At 33.1% G+C, this 15,809-nt stretch overlaps 1 protein-coding gene across 2 annotated transcripts in view; it reads right to left on the bottom strand.

Moving 5' to 3' along the window:
* The window catches only part of LOC103517149 (protein vestigial-like), a 55,096-nt gene extending 40,215 nt beyond the window's left edge, over nt 1–14,881 (bottom strand). The window contains exons 1-2 of one of the 2 annotated variants that reach the window (XM_026827576.1): nt 14,619–14,881; nt 14,087–14,365 (exon numbers count right to left, since the gene is read on the bottom strand). In XM_026827576.1, coding sequence (XP_026683377.1) covers nt 14,087–14,209 — 123 coding nt within the window. In that variant the 5' untranslated portion in view covers nt 14,210–14,365; nt 14,619–14,881. Of the gene's footprint in view, nt 1–14,086; nt 14,597–14,618 lie in introns of those variants that run through there. The other variant, XM_008482198.3, reaches the window with a different exon arrangement.
* Nucleotides 14,882–15,809: the final 928 nt, after the last annotated feature.

Here is a 15,809-nt window from a genome sequence, read left to right as displayed (position 1 = left end):
TTTAATTTAATGCATTATTAGTGTCAGACATGAGGAAACAACCTATACAAGTTATTAATTATTCGATGTTATGTCAACGCAAGAGACAGAACTGATCATACTAGTACATAATATTATCTATTTTAGATTTAGTACGTATAGATACCTAAGGTACAAGGAAAAACGTTGAATTTTCTCAGAAGAAACTATTGAAATTAAATTTACAAGTTCTAAGGGATGAATAAGAAGAGTATGTTTTTCCTGCTCTACATTTAAACATACATACCTAGTTTAATTCAAAGTGTTAAATTTTTTAGCAATTCATGTCATCACTGTCATCAGCCACTTAATGACAGTTTAACTTAATGTCCTCAGAATGAAACAATAGGTAGGAAATAAAAATTAAAAGTACTTTTAGTACCTATACAAAGATAATAATAAAATCTGACACAGGATGTTGATTGTACGTAAAGATACGATAGATAGGTATATTAGAAGGGACTGTCGAAGCCCAAGTTCAAATGACATATCCACTAAAATGACCAAAATACGATATCTATATTTTAGAATTGATACAATATCTATTTTTGTTTTCCTTTGGGGTTGTTGAATTATTGACAAGTTCTGCTCTTCCCTTCAGTAATTATTTGTGATCTCCCCTGTTATTTTCAGATTAGTCTGCGATTAATTAATAAGAAAATATAATAACGGGTAACTAAGTCTTCCAACTAATGAGCTATCATGTTGAAAGATTACGATCCACTTAAACTTTCATAGTGAACTAATCAATTCTGTTTTCTACCATATTAACCATATAGGTACAAAATCAGTATTGCATTTGATATATTGTGTTATATTGAAAATGTAGTCTGTAATATCTTAACGCCAGGATTGGCAGACTGTCTGGAGTAGGTATCTACTTATTTTTTCTTACCAGCAGGTCTGGCCCGACCTTCACAACGAGTAATATGGTGGCCATTCTTTTCGGACTTCCAGTTATTTCTATTTCCTTGTGCACACTTTGACTTTTAAACTTTTTGACAAAGCCCATACGAGACCCCTACAAAGACGACCTGCTAAGCGCTGATCATAAAGATTAATATATAACGTGTTATTGATAGTGGTAGTATATTAAATATTATAAACAGAGGAATACTTTTTTGTATAATTATGTCCACAAAAATATTCCGTGTAAACCAAACAAAATCCTATAAAATATTCAATTTGACTATATAATATCCTGGGAGCAGATACAATCAAGGCCGTATACAGAAAACAAAACGTTTTTGGGATCTTGAGGACAAAGAATACCTCCCATGTCATGGAAAACATGTTAATTTTGACTATTTTCAATAATTTTCTTTCTCTTTTGAATACCATTGCCAACCTTTTCAATAGTCGTTTATTCTGAGGAACCTTCATAGCTCCCCTGATGGTAATTATCAAATCATTCCTGTTGGTTTTAGGAGTCTTCAGTAGAAACTCAGAGGCTTAATAATATTTACCTAATTGGTATTCTACAGCACTCACCAATTCCCTTATACCTTTTTTTTTATTACTATCGTAATAATAAAGGAAGGACGGGCTAAAAACACATTATGAGAGGATCTTTTGCGGGGAAAAACTACACCCCAATCGGAAAAGCTGATCCCAGGATCCTAAAGGACATGTCATGCAAATTTTTGAGAATTAGGACATGTATGATTTATCTCTTTCGATAGAAACGGTCATGGACCGTACTTTTACAGATACCTTAGTCTCATTAGAAATTTTGGTAGATAAAGGATATTCATATGATATTCAAACATTATTAGATCCTTTCGTAGATCAGACCACACAAGTCCTTCCCTGATACCCATAATAATAGACAGGACCGTGATGGATTGGTACCTTCTTATGTTACTCTGAAAAATATATAGATCTATGATAGAAAGCTATTTTTTGCAAGAGAGAACGCAAAAGTAAACTTGCAAAGCAAAAATACCTGTTGATAACATCATATGAATGAGTAACAGCTCGTTCACACGTCTTTTTTTTTTACGAATTCACCTTGTGAACAGGCTGGAAAACATAGCAGGCATTAAAAAAAAGTACTTACCAGATTTCCATACACTCCTCCTGATCTACTTTCCATTTTATTATTATTACAATAATATAATTATTATTATTATAACAAGACAAGATTATCATCCATTTGCAAAATAATATCTACCTATTTTATCTATGCAAACAAAACGAGTATCGTGACATTTGATGTAAACTTTGATTTCTTTTATTAAATTTATTGTTCCAACTTCAAAGACGTTTATAAATTAAAAATAATTAAAAAGAAGTTTTTAAAAAATAAATAAATGAGAAAAAAAACTAAACAAAACTATACAAGTTTTCAGATGATATAATTTCCAGGCTCGTAACTAAAGAAGAATACCCATCGATAAAGGGGGAAAAGATGCAATTTTTTCAGGGTTCCATTCCCTACTTCTCCGAGGGGTCGAAAATTTGTATTCAAATTTGGTTTCCTGACTTATGTGCCTATTTACAACCCACTCATACTAAAAAAAAAAAAAAAAAAAAAAAAAAAACACCTTGGAAGGTAGATAATTATTTTAATAAATGCAAACATTGCCACAGGTCTATGCCTACTTTAGTTTTGGTATTAAAATTACTTGTCTATATTTAGATAAAAGAAAATCCTGCATTTGTATCTACCTACATTTATTAGTGACATGATAATCCAGATGAACAACTCTTTGTAGGTATGTTTTATTTATTAATTAATATCCTCAGCCAATCTTGTTTTTACTCTCGGCCCTGCTCGTAAACACCTTGTGTTGCGGTCTGATTTTATCAATAAAGGAGACACTGGTATTTTTACATTCGATATATAGCTATATATTTATTTGAAATGTAAAAAAGCACACAGTCCGAGCTGGCTAAAAAAAAAATAATGTTTTATTCTTTTATTAATTTATATTATTTCAGTATTTGACTTCTAAATACTTGCTCCATAATTTAAGGATGGAAATTTCAGGAATTTACTGAAGGCGACAGACTTTTTTTATACCTATATATACTAGCCAAAATATTACGATTGTAGATAGTAAATATGAACGTAAAATATACTTGTAAAATCAAATGTTCCTAGTAGAATTGGAGTTTTCCGCTAGGATCAAGTGTGTTTTATTTGTTTTCTTATTACATACTATGTGTGTTTGAGATCTTCGTGTTGTAATTTATCTGCGATTTTTAAAATACTTTGATATATTTTATGAAAAATCTGGTAAGTAGGTATCTACGGACATACATACCTATCTAGACCTGTTCGCGGAAACAGTCTAGTCATCTAGTGAGTCAGGAATATCACTTTTATTACATTATATTGTACCTACGTAAATTCTTTTGCACATCTCCTTTAGTCACCCTGTACATAAAGAAATACAAAGTCAGTTCAGTGATCGCCAAGCAATGCAAACAATTCAGAGCTCGTAATACTTTTCAATACGGATTTGAATTCCCATAGTCTAATCTCGAATCAGAAAGTCGCTTCTTTGGGTCAAATTTTCACTTGCCCCTCCGCCTCCGGATTAAAAAAGAGGGGGATTTAAAATGAAAGGGAAATGGGGTGGATTGGATGGAAAATGTTCTCTTTCCTTAATTATTATTAAAAAATACTTTGTTAAGAAAATACTTTTTGTCATAAATAATATTTTATAGGTGATACAAAAAATCACTCGTGTGATTTTAGTTCGTGCTATCAGGTGTAGATAGCGACCAGTGTGGCACTGTCTGGTATGTACCGATATTGATCACAATCTCTATCAGTCAATCAGTCATCCATCAAAGCTGGGATATGATTTTGGCTGCCGGAACCAGATTCCAAGCTCCAAAAAATCACGTAGAGAACGATAAAGATCTGATTACTCAAAGTACAGCACGCGACTTAGTAAGAAGTAACCAGATATCGCCATTAGCATGACTCTATGGCACATGGCACATATACATTATTATTAAAAAATACTTTGTTAAGAAAATACTTTTTGTCATAAATAATATTTTATAGATGATACAAAAAATCACTCGTGTGATTTTAGTTCGTGCTATCAGGGTACACTCAGTGTAGATAGCGACCAGTGTGGCACTGTCTGGTATGTACCGATATTGATCACAATCTCTATCAGTCATCCATCAAAGCTGGGATATGATTTTGGCTGCCGGAACCAGATTCCAAGCTCCAAAAAATCACGTAGAGAACGATAAAGATCTGATTACTCAAAGTACAGCACGCGACTTAGTAAGAAGTAACCAGATATCGCCATTAGCATGACTCTATGGCACATGGCACATATACCATATACCTAACCAAGAAATGAACCCATATAGGGACAGTTGCATAGTTTCCTTGCCTTGTGGCGCCATTATTGTTGAATAAAATTGTGATTTTTATGACAACTTTTAGGATTCTTTATTTTATAGAAGGTACATGGGTAGGTAATTACGGGATCTTCAATGGAAGTTTTTCTACAGTAAATTTTAAGACTTTCTCTGTGTTCTGTATCATTTATTTTCACTTTTTAAATACCTACCTTCTTGGATTATTATTTAACTGATTCTAATCAATAATAAAATTCTACCTATATCCGCACATTGCTTAGAATCGTGAAATTTTCACTAATCCGCTCTTGAATAGTAAAATTAATATATAATATATTATGAATGTGTATTTATTTAAGAATACATCTAAAATTACAAATAAAACACCCCTTCCAGGTTTTCATGTCCTGGAAGGGCACTCAAAATCGAAGCCGCATTCCCACGCTGAACTGCCAGGCTTATACGTTGGAGTAGGTAACGCTGAAATAACGAATGAAAGTCCTGGACTGCCGATGCCGGGAGGAATTTAAAAAAGTCTCCCTTTCTGTAGATATTTACCTAATACTATAAATAAATAAAAAAAATACCCAATTTATTTATTTATTTTTTTACACAACTGCCCCCCATCCCACCTTATTGTGTGGTATCTCACAAAGTATTGCAAGAAATGAAGAAAGAACTGAGGAAAGATCTAAAGATCTTTTTGAAGATTCGTAATGACCGCCTTGAAAACTAAGCTCGAAAATCGAATCTCCCTGGATATACATCTCCCTGGATATTTTTTATGCTAATACGTTTGGGCAGGAATCCCTGCAACATCCTTGTGTGGCCCAATTTATTGAAATCCTGGCCTACCACACTCGAGTTAACTTTGATTGAAATCAACAAGTTGGGTTACTTCACGTGCTCATCTTTTTACAGTTAGAACAGAACTAAGTTTGAACTCCGTTTTTCATATTTTCGTAAAAGGTCTCATATTATCAGAATATTCTAGTCTAGGTACTACCTACACAGTTATCTTTTTATCATATCTAATATCCCATTTAATTTCGGAAATTTACATGTGTGAAACGTTAATTGAATTAAAAAAGTAAGAGGATATGGCCCAATTTATTGAAATCCTGGCCTACCACACTCGAGTTAACTTTGATTGAAATCAACAAGTTGGGTTACTTCACGTGCTCATCTTCTTACAGTTAGAACAGAACTAAGTTTGAACTCCGTTTTTCATACCTTCGTAAAAGGTCTCATATTATCAGAATATTCTAGTCTAGGTACTACCTACACAGTTATCTTTTTATCATATCTAATATCCCATTTAATTTCGAAAATTTACATGTGTGAAACGTTAATTGAATTAAAAAAGTAAGAGGATATATTTATTTTTTCAGCCAAATGTATCATAATTCTACTCGGAGGTGTCCTCGTTAATTTCCCCCCATTTCACTCTGCCCACATTATCTATTCTCTCGTATCTAGTCTATCTGATGTCTGCTAATAGCCATCATCATTGCACAAAGCGCCGACAATACCGCCTTTCCAGACAGTTCACAGTGACCCTTTTACTCCCAAAGTCTCGTCAGTAGTTATACAAATTAGCGTTTCCGTAATTCTAACGTTCCTTGGTATCCGGAATCTGTCCGTAACCTAAAGGCCGTCGATCGATGTCGACTGAACCGTCCACACTGCCTCGACAGCATAGATTCGCTTTGTCGATCGACTATGTTTGGACACACCTTAACGTACATTCTTAGACCATTTGCTTTGAGTAAACAATGGAGACTTGAACACAAGAAAGTAAAAATGGCGATTTAGACTGTCATCGTCATTAGTGTCATTATCTTAGACCCAGAAGCTCAAACTTTTCTCTCAAGAAATTTCGGACTGAAAAATAAAAGTCATGAAACTGTTCATGGGTAGTCAAAGGTGCTAGCGAGCGCCAGCTCATGATATGCCACAATCGACAATGTGTGTGTGTACACACGACACCATGTGGCACCTTTACAACTTTACATAGAGTCCTTTACCTACAATATTTTTTATAGGAAACATGTACGAAAATATTATGCTTGTACCTATATCTAGTAGAACTTGTATAGCACAGGTAACTGATATCGTAGAACATTACACCCAGGTTGAAAATAATTATGCTAATGTCTGAACTAGTGCTGGAGATAGGGTGAGTCATTACATTGAGCCAAACACAACTCAAAGCCAACTGCGGGAAAAAAGCAAGACAGAGGTTTAGAGGGTATATTGGTAAGCGTGTTCCGATTTGATAAAACATCCGATTTATCAAATGAAAACCAAAAAATGTGAATCCTACAAAGAGTCCTTTTACGCCCGAAATCAAAAGAAATAACATTGTAATCTATATGCAATTATTTTTATTTTATTTTCTACTTCGCCACTGAATAGCCACCATATGCTTGTTTACATATTATTAACATTTTCATTAATATTTTTTATATTAAAATGCATTACTATGTGAGTATTTCGTTTAGTTAACCCGTTTAGTGTGTGTTTGTTTGTCCACTGTAAAACATATTCGATATTGTAACATCAATGTTAAATAATATAATGTCGAGATACCTACTTTGGTGTGTAATTTTATGAAAAGTTACATGACACTAATAATAATAAGAATAATCAACCTAAATTTATTTTATACTCAAGATAATGAACCTAAATCTATACCCAAGATTTAATTACAAGTGGTAAAAATGGCATATCCACTATTGTGTGTAGTTAAGAGTGGATGTGCTATTTTTACCTTGTTCCTCCATCACACTGTCTGGCTAGGGGACGTTAAACAGAGAGAAGACTAGCGTCTGGCTGTGGGACTATAAACAGGGAGGAGAATAGCTAACCCTAACCAGCCTAGCAAGCTGGCAGTTCCTCAAAGGGTTCTCTCTGCTTTTAAAGACCAAGCACAAGTCCTTACGATGGTTGACTGCGGTTCAGGACGAGCCAGCCAATTTAACATGGCTAGAGCTAGAGATCATCACCCCGTTGTATAGCAGATACAAAAAGACATCTTTTCTTTATTCTGCTATCGCCATTCGGCGAAAGCTAAAGCCACTACAACAACAATAACAACAACAACATCACATTTTATTTTTATCATGACGAGCTCTTCAAAAAAGTTTTCCTTTTCTATTGAATTTTCTGTTACTATGAGGAAACTCACTTGGCTTGACTGGGTTAAGAGAAAAGTACAAAGGAAAGGAAAAACAAAAGTACAACATTTTATTGTGGTACAAGACTGGACTGGCTTTTTCATCAGAAATTCTATGATTCACGAGAGCTTTAGTAAATATTTGGAGATTTCCATCTAGGCGTTAAAGCAGAATTGAGGTATTTTTTCGATTGGAAGTACACCTATACGTATATAACTGAGGATTTCTTCTTCTTAGATCGTAGGTACTACATAAAAAGTTTACACGAAAAAAAAAAAAAAAAAAAATCATTATTACCTATGTTCCTATGTATTTACAAATCCAATATCTCTGGTATTTAGGTACCTAAATCTTATAAGATAGAAACTTACCTAGGAATTATGCTATGCACATCTTGGTATCACAAATTTAATGTATTTCATATTATGATACACACACAGCAAGGATATTTTCCCATGATCTTCATAAGTAATCCATGTTCGATCAAAATAAATAAATACAACATAATACTTAAAATGATACCATTTTTATGATAATTTTTTATAGCTCAAAAATAATCTTAATCTTGGAACTTAGGTATATTTTTTTAGTTTCTTTATGTTTTTTATTTGTACATTTGTTTGTTTTTTCTTCTGGAGAAGAGTTTAATCTTGAAGATTTCACATGAGAATTTAGAGGATACAGAGGGCATTTCTCTCATTCATTAGGTGCTCATTAATTTAAATTACCTATAACATTATTGAACAATAAAACTTTAGATCTTCATACTAGAAAATTTTTCACCTTAATCATATTGAACGATTTGGTCAAGGTGTTTCTTGACAGTGTTTTTTATTTGTACATTTGTTTGTTTTTTCTTCTGGAGAAGAGTTTAATCTTGAAGATTTCACATGAGAATTTAGAGGATACAGAGTACAGAGGGCATTTCTCTCATTCATTAGGTGCTCATTAATTTAAATTACCTATAACATTATTGAACGATAAAACTTTAGATTTACATACTAGAAAATTTTTCACCTTAATCATATTGAACGATTTGGTCAAGGTGTTTCTTGACAATAACACCGTTGTCAAGCCAAACAAGATAAACATTTTTACCAATATGTTCAACAACAATTCCCCTCACACAATTAGAACTCTCACTATCTAAAACCATTTTAGTGAGAGAAACATTGACTGTATTAACAGCATTTGCTGCGCTCCGTTAACTGTTGGAATGATAATATTATGTGGAGTGGTCACGTGACAAAGTTTGTTCTTTGACCAGAATCTCTCAAACTTACTTGATTGGAAAGGGAAACCATAATCTGACACAAGAGTACCTATTTGGTATGCCAAACCTGGCAAATACTTCACGAAATTCGCACGACTCCTAATAAGTTCAGGCCACCTAGAATATGAATCAGTCAATCTCAAATACCCTTTCAGTTCAAGAAGATCAACATGAACGCGCTGGGAAATTGAAGTGGACTCTGGCCACTTACTCTGAACCTGGGCAGGACTAGGTCATGGAGACGATCAAACTTTCTATTTCGTGAATTTTTCCATCTCGTCATCTATGCAAGGCCACCAGAAATAGGAACTGGCTAAACTGAATTTATTCACAATAACTTCTCACTGGCCACTATTCAACAGACACAATCATTTTCAACTTCAAGGAATTCCTAGAAGTTCCTTCCATATTGGACTGGTGAATCAAATCAATTATAGATTCTTTTGATTTTTGATGACAGTTGATTTATTCCTTCATTCAATAACTTCATAGATCTGAATTTGATGCTTCGTATAAATTTTATGAATGTTTTTCCTTCAATGTGTGTCCAGTTAAAATTTGTTAACCGTAGGTAACAATCGTATAAGAATTAAATACATAGGGAAAACTACATTTTTTCCTTCAATGTGTGTCCAGTTAAAATTTGTTAACCGTAGGTAACAATCGTATAAGAATTAAATACATAGGGAAAACTACATATAATAGCACCATGCGTTGGTGCTATAAGTTTTCCGGTACGGTGTATTTTCATACGAGGATCATTCTCTATCAGATATAGATTCTATTAAATACAAGTTCTTATTATTGCATATTGTATCAATGTATTAATCTCAAGTATGTACAAATACATTTCAAAACACTCCGGATACATCTGAAAGCCTTGCTCGAACAAGTAAACACGTACAAAGCTTTGTTTTCCTCAAGTTATGATTGATTCATTCTGATAGACATACGAGTACTTAGGTACCTATACCATATACCTGACACTAGTAAAGCGATAATAAATAACAAGTACCTATAAACAAACTTACCTATCTTACCTTTATAGGTACGTACTTGCATATTTTCTTGTACAGAACCTACCTACCTCGAAGATTAAATTTTTTTGGGTGGGTAGGTAGGTAGGGGGGATCTGACTTGCGTCCCGACTGTGAAATCCGAGTTGCGTCCATCCGATTTGCGTCCCATTTCCGAAATTTATCATCCGAGTTGCGTCCCTGAGCTACCTGAGCTAGAACAATGTACTTTATATAATTATCTTAGTTTGAAGGTATACATGTAGTACAGGGTGACAAAAAAATACTGTACGCAGCATTTTTTCAGCTTTCATCATGTAGGTACCTACAATCGATAACGTTAAAAATTCAACTGTACTCACTGAACTTACATGGGGATAGTAGGTAGATACCCAATACATTGAGGTATGGTGTATAGCACTACCGGTGATTAGGGTGGCCATTCAGCTGTGATAAATTGAAGTGTTTTTGACATCCCAGAAGTGGCATTTAAGCTGAAGCTTAAGCTCTCTGTACGCAGCATTTTTTCAGCTTTCATCATGTAGGTACCTACAATCGATAACGTTAAAAATTCAACTGTACTCACTGAACTTACATGAGGTAGGTAGATACCCAATACATTGAGGCGGTTTTTCTCTAAACTCGTATATGGTGTATAGCACTAACGGTGATTAGGGTGGCCATTCAGCTGTGATAAATTGAAGTGTTTTTGACATCCCAGGAGTGACATTTAAGCTGAAGCTTAAGCTCTGAATATTGTTATCAAATGAGCTTCAGGATATCGTCATCTACCGAGCTGTTTTTTTTTTATGTCGGGAAAGAATTATGATTTCAAAAATACGTACATACCTTTTGGTAACCATTTCGCCAACCAACTCATTTTACCAAAAATCGACTTACACAGTAGTGAAATTTGGACGACGACGAAATGTAGAAAGGTATACAAAAATAATAGCAATAGCATACAACATGTTCATATCCATAGGTTGTTCCTATAGGCCTACAGCACACAGAAGTTTTTATACAGTTATTTTTGGTCACCCTGTTCGTTATATACTTATTTATTTACTTTATAATCTTAATTGTATAGGTTCAATCTCAGGTACCGCGGACGCAACTCGGATGACCTTTTTTGGGTTGGAAGCTTCAGGATATCGTCATCTGAACTATGTCCACTACCGCGTAAGTCGATTTTGGCAACTTCTCAGGAGAGAGTAAAAACTATTTCCTATTTATTAATGAAAATCTGAAGTTATTCAGTGTGAAACTTTGTCCTATAGTAGGTATAACTACCGAGCTGTTTTTTTTTATGTCTGGAAAGAATTATGATTTCAAAAATACGTACATACCTTTTGTTAACCATTTCGCCAAACAACTCATTTTACCAAAAATCGACTTACACAGTAGTGAAATTTGGACGACGACGAAATTTAGAAAGGTATACAAAAATAATAGCAATAGCATACAACATGTTCAATTGTTCATATCCATAGGTTGTTCCTATAGGCCTACAGCACACAGAAGTTTTTATACAGTTATTTTTGGTCACCCTGTTCGTTATATACTTATTTATTTACTTTATGATCTTAATTGTATAGGTTCAATCTCAGGTACCGCGGACGCAACTCGGATGACCTTTTTTGGGTTGGGACGCAAATCGGATGATTTGGGATTTTCGGACGCATCTGGTGATCCTCCAGGTAGATATTTTTGTTGTAGGTAAATTAAGATGTATATAGGTGCCACAGATCAATCTGGCCCCTGCCCTGGTCATTTGTGCTATCACAAAAAAAACTGTACCTATTGCAAACTTCGTTTTAGTCATGGCTAGGATTTAAAACACCCAGTATAAGTTCTGTTTGTATGTGCATAATAAACACATTAATTTGTTCCTTTTTAATAAAGATATACCAAGATCTAACATCTATTTTAGTTATAACTAACACTGAAAAAAATAGAAAAATCAAAAAACAAGGTGGGTCGCTAACGACCCCGTGGGAATAAATGGGTTAATTTGTTCCTTTTTAATAAAGATATACCAAGATCTAACATCAAAGAAAGAAAGAAAGAAAGGGGGGAAAAAAAGAGTCAACACCTGTAACTCCAAAAGTCTTTATTATGCTATATTACAAACTCATGTTATAGGAAACATACTAGCCGGTAATACATACAAAGCCGTCTTAGGAAATATACTAGTGGAGATAACGGTTTTCCCAGGACAGTGCGATCAGTGTAAGACTCATAAGATTGGTATTTCAATGCAACAATAGGTGGATGTTCTACCAGACAATTTTTTCCATTGCCATTTCATTTCCTAAAGGAGTAGGCCTGTACTCCCACACTAATGCCCTTGAAAGACATTTTGGGGGCTTAGCAACTATAGTTATAAAGGGTTAACAAGGATTTACTCCCAAATTGTCTTGCGAATCTTGCCATTTATGACTTCGAATGTACTTGCATCGTATTTTATTTTCTTCTTGAAAACTCTAAATTTACCATTTTATTAGTTAGACCCTTAGTATAATATCTACATAGGTAGTAATAGTATTCTAAGGTCTAACGTTTATGACTTCGAATGTACTTGCATCGTATTTTATTTTCTTCTTGAAAACTCTAAATTTACCATTTTATTAGTTAGACCCTTAGTATAAATAGTATAATATCTACATAGGTAGTAATAGTATTCTAAGGTCTAACGACTTGAACAAAAAATAAAATATATTACCTAGGCAACTATTCCGTATTTGCTTCTACGTGTACCTAATTATCATTCAATTAAAGAATATCAAATCTCATTCAATTAACGCATATCAAAGTCACAGAAGACTCTATAAATATCAAATGAATCGTTTGAAATTGGAAATAAATTCAATCTGTTTCTATTAGCGTAACAGGCGTAACAGGTTGTGTTGAGAGAAAATAAATTTAACTTTCAAATAGAAATTTTCACATACCTGTGTGTGCAATATGGTGACATTATTGCGTGAACATTGACATTCGCCTGCTATTGGTACATGGGGGGCTGTTGTAAAATCAAGTTTGTGTAGGTACTGATGGTAGCCAGACTAAGAGAAGTCTACCATAGCAAGTTTGTGAAACAGTTTTAGGCCAAAATTTCCATAATCTATACCAGGTATAAGTCCTAGGTCCTATGAAAACAACATCAGAATTATATAGAATATTAAAATAATTTTAATGCTGGTATATTACTGGTACCTATAATTTACTACATATTTATACCTATTAATTACTTCTATAAAAATAAGTTAGGTACTATAAAATTACTATAAAATTTTACTACGAAAATACTATAGGTAGGTAGGATACTTGTTTGAATAAATAAATAAATTTTTAGGTTAGGTTCTACGAGACAAAATTAAAGAGTACCTAATACATATTAAAATAAAATAAATAGCTCGTTTTCTCACAGATTTATTTCTTGATTTTAAGATCACCAATATCTTTCCCACTTTATCGAGACATTTTTTATTGCTTGATAAATTGATCAAATTTTTATCGAAAAAAAACTCCAATGATATGAAAATCCGATAATCTTATCTTACTAGTCTATGTATGTGTATTCTTTTTGTATAATCTCACTCGGTAATATAGTAAAAATTTACCAACTTATGTGTTTAATAGAGTAGGGTATTACATAAAAAAGAAGGTATCTATTTTTTTTTATTATTATTTTATTTGCATTTATTGTAAAATAAAAGAATTTTATTTTAATAAAATTTATGATGAATAGTTTAACACCTATTTTATCAGTTTCCAATTAAAAATATTTTGGTCCATATGAACCACATGTTTACGGGACTGATTGATGGAGACATGTTTACGAGACTGATACCTGATACGAATCGTCAAACGGTAACGAAGAGAGACAATTTTTTTGGAACTTTTTTTTGCGGTCAGTATCTGTGGAACATTTAGCACATCCACTAATATTCAATTGTGATTTCATTCTTCCTTCTTCTGCTTCTTCTTTTCCCTCTTTAAAAGGTATCTTACGTACCTATTATAACCACTTATATTGGGATCCCTCCGAAATGTAAATTTGAAATTTCGCTGCAGTAGTTTTCAAGAACCCTTTTAAAATCGAGTATCTATAATACAAATTTTTGTGGATGGCATCAAACCCGAAACCTTCTGCATGGCATGCAAGAGCGTTACTACTGGGCTAACCGTGCCCAACCCCCATCAGTGAGGAATATTGTTAGTGTTAAAGAATAAAATAAGAAAATTGAAGACCATGATTTACTTACCCTGTCATACTGATGAGGAAAATGTGGAAACGTTGCCGACCGAGCTGCACTGGTGGCAGTGGCTGGCGGCCTCTGGTAAAGATAGGGGTAATAGGCCTGGTAGACCACCTCAGGGCAGCTCATACCTCCGAACCTCTCAATTTTGGCGGCTTTTGATGAAAACTGTCACGTCGGGAAATCAAACAAAAATGGATAGTAAAAATGGGAAAAGGCTCCACCGAATTTTCCGTGAGAGCCTCACTCACACTGGAAAGCACAGCTTTTGAAAACTCTGAAAAACTATGAATTTATGACGAAAAATGATTTATTTTCGAACTTTCCAAACGTATTTTTGTTTTATAGCATCATTATTTTTAGTTTCCCCATTTTTTATTTCACTTGAACGTTCATGTTCTCATTTTTACTCTTGATCACTTCGTTAATTTTAATTGCATCCAACTTTAATAATTTAATGTGAACTTTTATATTTCAAAAAATCACTGCAACATTTGCACTCGTTTACTTGTGTAATGTATGATATTTAAATACTTACTACTAGTTATTTTGTTAATTAATGTAGGTATTTAAGTACAAGAAGATGAATTAGGTAATGTTCACTTAATATAAGATAAACAGAAAAAAAAAAGAAAAGACTGTTGAAAATCTCAATAGGTTGGTAGGTATCCAATAAAAAATTTTATTCAGTAATTTGTTGTTGATCATTCAAATAAAATAACCGCCAAAACTGATTCAAAATGTTATTCACTGTCACTCGAATTTAGGAAATAATTTATTAAACAGTCATTATTCATTAAATTCGAACGAGAATTTAGTGTAAATTTCAATATTATTATTTTCTTTGTTAAAAAGAAAAGGTCGCGTAAACAAATTTAAAAGGTTTAAAATGAAAATCGAAAAATATTTTTGAATGTTTGTATTTTTTTAAAAAGAAAATTGTATATTTTTTTTTCAAATCACACAGAAGCATAAAACTTTGAGGACATAAAAAAGATAGAAGTATCTACACTGAGGTTGTTTTTTGTCAGATGCTAGGTAGGAATGTTAGAAACGCCCTTCTCTCAGGATAGAGCTAGCCAATGAAATAAAATGTTCATATCAACCAATGATATTGTTTGAAATATAGTTCCATGTATAAAAGTAGATATACTTAATTGTAATAATGAAGTTTGTGATTATAATAAATATAGATATACTTATATTTATATTATACCTACCAAACGATTTTTCTTTTTCGCGCTGTGAACTTCGTTTATAATAATATGACAAGAGAATAATTATTAGAGGTGCTAGCTTGGTTTACAGACATACAGGGGCAGGACATAATTATCAGAATAAATGAGGGATATAGATATACTTATATTTATATTATACCTACCAAACGATTTTTCTTTTTCGCGCTGTGAACTTCGTTTATAATAATATGACAAGAGTATAATTATTAGAGGTGCTAGCTTGGTTTACAGACATACAGGGGCAGGACATATCAGAATAAATGAGGAAGATGCACGTACACCAAATTTCACTCTTAAAATCTCCATGCCAAAGTAGGATCCAATATAATATAACTGGCGAATAACTTTAATTACATTGGAAGTTTTTTTATTGTTTAAAACACGTCCTAGGTACGAGTACTTACCTAACTGAAGATTCAATTTTCCAGGAATAGTGAATAAAATGATTATAGGTAATTAAATTAAAATGGGTATCATACAATCTAGAAACG

Source organism: Diaphorina citri, unplaced genomic scaffold (assembly GCF_000475195.1).
Source record: "Diaphorina citri unplaced genomic scaffold, Diaci psyllid genome assembly version 1.1 scaffold3, whole genome shotgun sequence".
Classification (NCBI taxonomy): Eukaryota; Metazoa; Arthropoda; class Insecta; order Hemiptera; family Psyllidae; genus Diaphorina; species Diaphorina citri.
This window is presented reverse-complemented; position numbering and strand designations above follow the sequence as displayed.